The sequence below is a fragment of the Rhagoletis pomonella genome, unplaced genomic scaffold, assembly GCF_013731165.1.
Source record: "Rhagoletis pomonella isolate Grant_MI unplaced genomic scaffold, Rhpom_1.0 Rhpom_scaffold_00007, whole genome shotgun sequence".
Classification (NCBI taxonomy): Eukaryota; Metazoa; Arthropoda; class Insecta; order Diptera; family Tephritidae; genus Rhagoletis; species Rhagoletis pomonella.
The window spans coordinates 61,825,983-61,832,815 of record NW_023458561.1 but is presented as its reverse complement, the minus strand read 5'-3'; the positions used below and the strand labels follow the sequence as shown (position 1 = coordinate 61,832,815).

At 35.7% G+C, this 6,833-nt stretch overlaps 1 protein-coding gene across 1 annotated transcript in view; it reads right to left on the bottom strand.

Annotated features, from left to right (window-relative positions):
- Window positions 1-6,833, bottom strand: part of LOC118743264 (diacylglycerol kinase 1) — a gene marked incomplete at its 5' end in the record, with an annotated part of 152,188 nt that overhangs the window by 1,184 nt on the left and 144,171 nt on the right. Inside the window, 2 exon segments of the mRNA XM_036475837.1 lie at window positions 147-328; window positions 2,266-2,494. Of these exon segments, the coding sequence (XP_036331730.1) occupies window positions 147-328; window positions 2,266-2,494 (411 nt within the window).

The window sequence follows — 6,833 nt, the reverse complement described above, 5'->3', positions numbered from 1 at the left end:
TTTTATTTTATTTTATTTTATTTTATTTTATTTTATTTTATTTTATTTTATTTTCCTTTATTTTATTGTTTTATTTTAATTTTGTTTTATTTTAACTTTTTGTAGAATTATTATTTTTTACTTCCTATTCCTTTTACCATACGTACCGTGCAAGGTACTTGCATCCATGGTTCGCCATCAATTTGCATAGGAAATGTTTTCTTCGTCTTAATAATTACTTCACAACATTGCGCCAAGCGTCGACCAGAGGCACGAAGACCGGTACGCACTTGCCCCATGTGCAGACAATTTTCCAGACCTATAACCTCAATTAGGCGATCACCGAAATCTGTAAGAAAAAATAAAAAAATCATGTTTCAGTCTGGCTACGAACCAAGTTGCGTTTAAAACTATACAGGGTGCCCTAGACCATTATTGGAAATTGCAAAAATATGAACTACAATGTCGGGGATGCTTTATCTTTTCGTCGTATTATCAACTTCAAGTTTCGAATTGACCGGAAGTTCATCTTTTTAAAGGAGATATACACGGTTTTCGGCCGCTTCCACTGCGCAGCACCCGGGTTCAAACCCTGGTCAAAGCAACATCGCAAAAATATAGAAAAAAGGTTTTTTCTTAACAGCGGTCGTCCGTTGGCAGGCAATGGCAAACCTCCGAGTGTACTTCTGCCATGAAAAACATGGAAAAGCAACATATGTGATGTGTCATCAGCCATAGCTGGTAGCATAAGGGGCTAGATGTAGCGATAGCGAATGTTGGAATCCGGATTGGTTGAAAAAGGCACTTTCGAAAAAAAAATTTGAAACAAAAGTTACGTATTTTTATATGCAGAATCCGAATCAGTGGTAAAAATGTATATATCCCTCTCCCAATGGACTAAACTAGTTGGAGTGGTACATTTCCTGGGTCTCCTGTTAGTTCGTCTCCCAACATATCGCTGACAAAAGCCTCATGCCTAGTTATTGTAAAGGCGAGGCAGAGGCACAATAAGTTTTCCAAGAAAAGCCTGGTCTGAGTTATCCCCAGTCAAATGATTAGATGCCTCATAACCAGGTACCTAACACCCACAGTGTGAACATTCCACACATATCATTCCTTACTGCCTTTTAACATGATTCCCTCACCGGTTTCCTGAGATATTGTGCCTTGTAGCATACATACATACATACATATGTACATATGTACTCGTAGTTAATATTAGTTTCGTTCCTGAACTTTCTTGGAAAAAACCTGTAGGTACAACTGTTTAAGATCGAAATAGCAGCCAGAGAGAGAGAGAAAAAACAGGTACGATTTTCGGGTAAAAACAGGTAAAAAATTGTCAAACACACCGAAGTTGAAATTTTTTGTTTACATAGCCATTTTTTTCATTAGCCGATTTCATAAATTATACGCAAATACACAGGCAAATTAATAAAAATACTTGCAAAACTAGTTATTTATACGCTACGATATATATAATAAGTTGAAAAATGCAGATGTACTTCTGTTTTTGCTTATTCAACTTCAGTTCGTTTTGACAATATTGAACAGCTGTTGGTTTCACACTTTACCCAGATTTTACAGGTAAAAATTCTTCGGGTAAAATCTTGCAACTTTTGACAAAGAGAGTACCGATTTTACACTGCAATTTTTTCACCACTTTGCTTGCGTTTTTTCCGGTAAATTCTTGCAACTTCTTGTGAGTTAGGGAACGCAACTTTTATATAACTCAAAATAATAAGCTACCCCCCTAGCAGATAAACGATTTATATGTAAAATCTTTTAAAAAACCCAGAACTTCAAGCAAGTGATTGCATTAGACCCGTAAATTTGAAAATGCGAAAGCACTTTTTTTGGAAATTTTGAAAATTCACTCAAAGCTTAAAAGCCTGCCTAAAAATTTAAAAGAATTATAATTGATGATCAAATTTATTACAACAACCACAATTTCAAGTTTTAGTGTGATTATTGTTGGAAAATCCTTGATTCTTCATATTTAGATTATTTTCTCTTAGCATTCGTGAAGTCGTTGGTTTATGCGAACAAAACCTAAAATCGTTTTGAAGTTAGGTAATCTCTCAATATTATTTCAATTTAAAGTTCTACACCCTAAAAACAAAACACCCTTCAGCTTACAAGGGAATGATGAGCTTTTCTTTGGTGTAACTTTTATCTCGTCAAAGGGTTATTGAGGGGTGAGGCCTAATTTGATTGAACTAGTAACAAAAAAAAAAAAAAAAAAATTGCAACAATTTGCCTTCATTCAATTGAAAATTTACTCACCTTGAGTTGCAACTGACAAATCGACAGATGTGAAACTTGTCGCTGAAAGTTCCTTATCCGAGGATTTCAGTTTCTTGCCTTTTCGAAATGGACCAGCACTTTTGCGCATTCGCTTTTGCGAAAGATGTTCACCCCACAAGTTCGAGCCGCCATGAGTGTAAGGAATGTTTAGTAGAGCGACACCCTGTAGATGTGGTCCATTTGCCAAATTTAAGGAAACGCCATCGCACTGCAAAGGAGATACAAAAAAAAAAAAAAAAACAATAAAAATGTTGGAATTTAAAAAATAAACAAGAATGAGTATAAAGCCAATAAGAACAACCTCAAATTGGCTACTGGTGCCGAAGAGCAAATTGTGCTTTATCAAAAGCAGTAAAAAACAAAAACAATAAATAGTACGCGTGAGTGCTCCGTCTGCTTGCTGCAAATCGCTTAACAGCTGTCAGCTGCTACATATTTTTATACATAGCCTTAGTGGTCTAGCTTTGGGTAAGAAAAAGGACATTTTCTGCTCGTAATGTGCGGCAAGTGTTTATTTTTTTTTTGACATTATTCTTTTGCTGGTTTGTCCTTTTTACTTGACTGGTTACAATTATTAACTTCCGCTATTTAGCTTGCTTTCCGCTTTGCGCTTTGTGCTTTGAGCTTTTTTTTTTTTTTTTTGTTGCCTACGATGCTCTTAAGCGAGCACCGCAATTTGTGGTGTTTTTATTTGTATGTAGTGCCAACATCGCTTTCAAAAAGCACCACAAATGGCAACAAGCAACACGTGTAATGGAGCCATAATTTTTTGCATAAAATTGGCACGTTTTTCACCATTTCTGTTTGCTTTCTACTACGTTTGTTAAGACTTCCTTCCTTCCGTCCATTTTCTGGTACATATTTACTTAGGGCTCACTGGTCAAAGAAATTTCCTGTCGAAAATTGCTTGGTTTTTGGGTATTTCCACATACATTAATGTTGACACGAAATATCAAGCAACATTTTGTACGAAAATAAATCCCATACAACACATCATTACTTACGCAAATTATGCTCGTTCTCACATCTTCACAAGTATCTTGCTCTTCATGGGCTTCCCAAACTGAGAACAAGCAAATCTGGCATAAGTAGCTATTATCTTTTATTGCCGCAAGCTGCTAAATGATTGCGGTATACAAGGTACAAATGTGCTTTAAAGGCAGTTATTTAACGTGCAAATGTATGCGAATGACTTTCCTCCACCAAGATATTACGCCTAAATGTATTCAAATACAATTTTTGTGGCCCATACAGTTTTTATGCAAATTCTTTTATTCTTCCTTCCTTGGGTTTTTTTTTTTATTATTCTTCCTCCATCCTTTGTTTAGCAGGTGTACTTCAATTGATGATATCCTCTGACTCTATCTAGTCAAGTAGTTACTCGCTTAGCTATTCATCTGCCTGGATTAGCCCATTCATACTTTATACTCACACATGAAGTCATCTAAGCTGCTCGTGTTAAGCACTTTTAAATGCTTATTTTATTTGATTAATGCATTGGCTGTTAATTTTATTGCTCGTAAAATGCTCAGAAACAGCTGTGCCCGCTGAATCAAAATGCGCAAAGTGGAAACATAAAGATGAATTGCCACTAAAAAGTTTGCTTGTAAGCAGTTTTCCTTAGAATAGAATAGGTCGTTCAACTGTATGTAAATATGTATGTATGTGGAGGGAAGATTGTACATTAGGGCGGGTCAATTTGATTTTCGGCTATAGGCGTATAGCATAGGAGGATTCTTCGTGTAATTCTAAGCAAATTTGCCAAAGAAGCCACGGGTCTAAAATCAATTTGGAGTTTGCAAAATTGCAAAAATTTATTTATTTTACTTAGCATTTTGCTGTAGTGTCTTAAAGAAGTGCTTAAATGAATTTGTTTTGCACAGAAATAAAAAGAGTGGGAAAATACCTCTCCACAGATACCCCAAAAGTCTAAAAAAAGTTGAAAAACAGCATCAAAAATCTCATTATTACGATTCCGTTCAATATATTTTTTAATATTTTTATGCAAATTTTTTAAGCTTAAACTGTCATCTGATGGGATTTTTTTCAAAATGTTCTTTAAGAAACTAATTTTATGCACAAAAAACTCCATTTTTGGAGGTATTTTCAAATCGGTTCAGCACACGTAAATCTCAATATTTTTCTGAAATACTTTGGTGTACGTCTTCAAATTAAATAAATATTGTAATTCCGGTGGAAAAACTGCAACTGTTTTTTGGTGATGCAGTCTAATGTATGAATTTCAGTATGTATTTGTATTGAATTTCAGTTTTATGATAAAAATAAGGATAAATAAAATACACTTTTTTTATATTAACAAGAAAATGTGAAAATTTTCACCGTTGCGCCCTCTGGCGGATGTTTTCAGAAAAAGATAAGTCTAAAAATAGATTCCTCATATCAAAAACTTTTATACAAAATTTAAGCACTTCTTTACGATACTATAGCAAAATGCTAAGTAGAAGAAATCTATTTTCGCAATTTGGAAAACTCCAACAACTTCGAAAAATTTGCTTAGAATTATACTTAGAATTCTCCTATGCTATACGCCTATAGTCGAAAAAAATTGACCCGCCCTAATATACATATATGTTTTTTGGCCCAAAAAAACTTAAGATCATAGCTTATGTAAACATATTTAATTAGAATTCATGAAAATAACTGAATTAAAGTGTTTGACACTTATGCTCAGATCAGCTGATTATTCACTTCCTAAAATGCATTCTTTGTTCGGTTTGAACTTAGCTCATGGTCATGGCCTAGAGAACCTTTGGTCGCAAACTACTTTTGAAAATCTTTTTCATAAAATTTGATCTTTTGAATCATAAAATAATGGAGTAGGAAAATAAAAATCTCAAACCAGAGGAAGAATCCACGCTCATCCACGCAAGCTCGTTATGCTTAGTTATTAGACAACTTGATGGTAAGGAGTAGTAAGTCGGAAAAGGATTAAATGAAATTTGTGCCACAAGGTGTGCGAAGAGAAGAGTAATTATCTGGATCCCAGCCCAGAGCTAAAATTATAATAGGGGTATTCTCGCGGTCTTGCAAAGCCCTTGCACGGTTTGTAAAGTTCTCCCATAGGAAAGCCGGTTTTTACCGTGCAATCTGTGAGGACCAAAGCCAAAGGATCTCTTTTAATGAATTCTTCAACTTTTTTATTTCTAAGTTTCTTCACAGTCTTGCCATCTTAGTACTCCAGATTTATCTTTCAAAGCAGAAAGATTTTATTGTTTCAAATTGATTTCGCAGGACCTATGTCTGATCCTTGAGGGTGCAATAGCTGCTCACTTTTATGTGCTGTTTATGTTGGAGCTTTTATATAAGTAAATAGTTCAGTACTTTGACAGCATCGTCTCTTTTAAAGTTGTGATTGGCAGAGAGAGCATTTACTCCGCACGTGCCTTTACAAAATGTACATAAAGCTTAAAGGCGATTTGCCCGCGGCCAAGACGGTGCCCATCACCGTTTAAAGTTTTAAGTAAAAAGCTCTCTCTGTCCATGACTGATGTGTATAAAATGCTCGAAAGCACTCAAATTACGAAAGCTTGTGTATCAGAGGTTTTGATCGCAAGCCCTTAATTTTCAACAGATGGCTTCTTAAGCTAATTGCAGAATATTTGAAAGACTTTGAATTTTTCTGAGTTTTCCTCATTTTGTTCCTGCATATTCTATCTCTCAATATTTTCATATTCTCCCGAAATGCCAACCGATTTTACCGAAGCACGTCGACGCTAATGAGCTGTGAGCAATGTTTTTCGTAGATAAGCTGATGTGAAACGCAGCTGCGCACCAAATTACCGTTGAGAGAGAAAAGGCATAATTTACGGTCGAACAAATTTCCAGTGTGCTCAATCAAAAATCTCAATATGGATGTGAGTAAGAATAAAACGAGCAAAGAAAAAATCGGAAATATTATCGCTTTCTTGGGCTGAATTTCATGACAAAACTTAAAGCGAGTGCCGAACAGAGATTGCTACTAAAAGTTGATGATTTTCTGGGTTAAGATTGGTTTTGCCACTAAAGTAGCAGCAATAGCAGTAGAAGAAGCAGCAGCAATGGCTGCTATTAAAGTGAGTGAGCAGTAATGATGAATTTCTCTTGTGTGCTTTACAGACGCTTGCACAGCGAATTCACTCATCAGGTAAAATATGCAACAGCATGAAATGCCACTGCGGCGGGATTGATGACTTGATGACGGAATACTAAAAACAAGGGGAAAAAAAGAAAAGAAAAAAGTGAAGAGCAGCAGTTACGCCAAGTGAGGTCCCTGCAAAAAATGCGACTAATCCGGGATGACTCCGGGAGAAATCGCAAAGGAACATGGGACTAATAGCACTTTTCATCTCTTTATATGGAATGAACTAATCGCTTTTGTTCGAGCTTGTCCTATGAAGAGACTAATTGTTTCCCTCTATACCCGAACGGCTATAAAAAAGCGACTAGTCACTTTTACTGGCTAAACAGAATGTAATACCACAGCACAAATGTAGTACCAGTACCCGTTAGAAATGAGTCGGGGACTAATTGATCTCCAATTATACCCG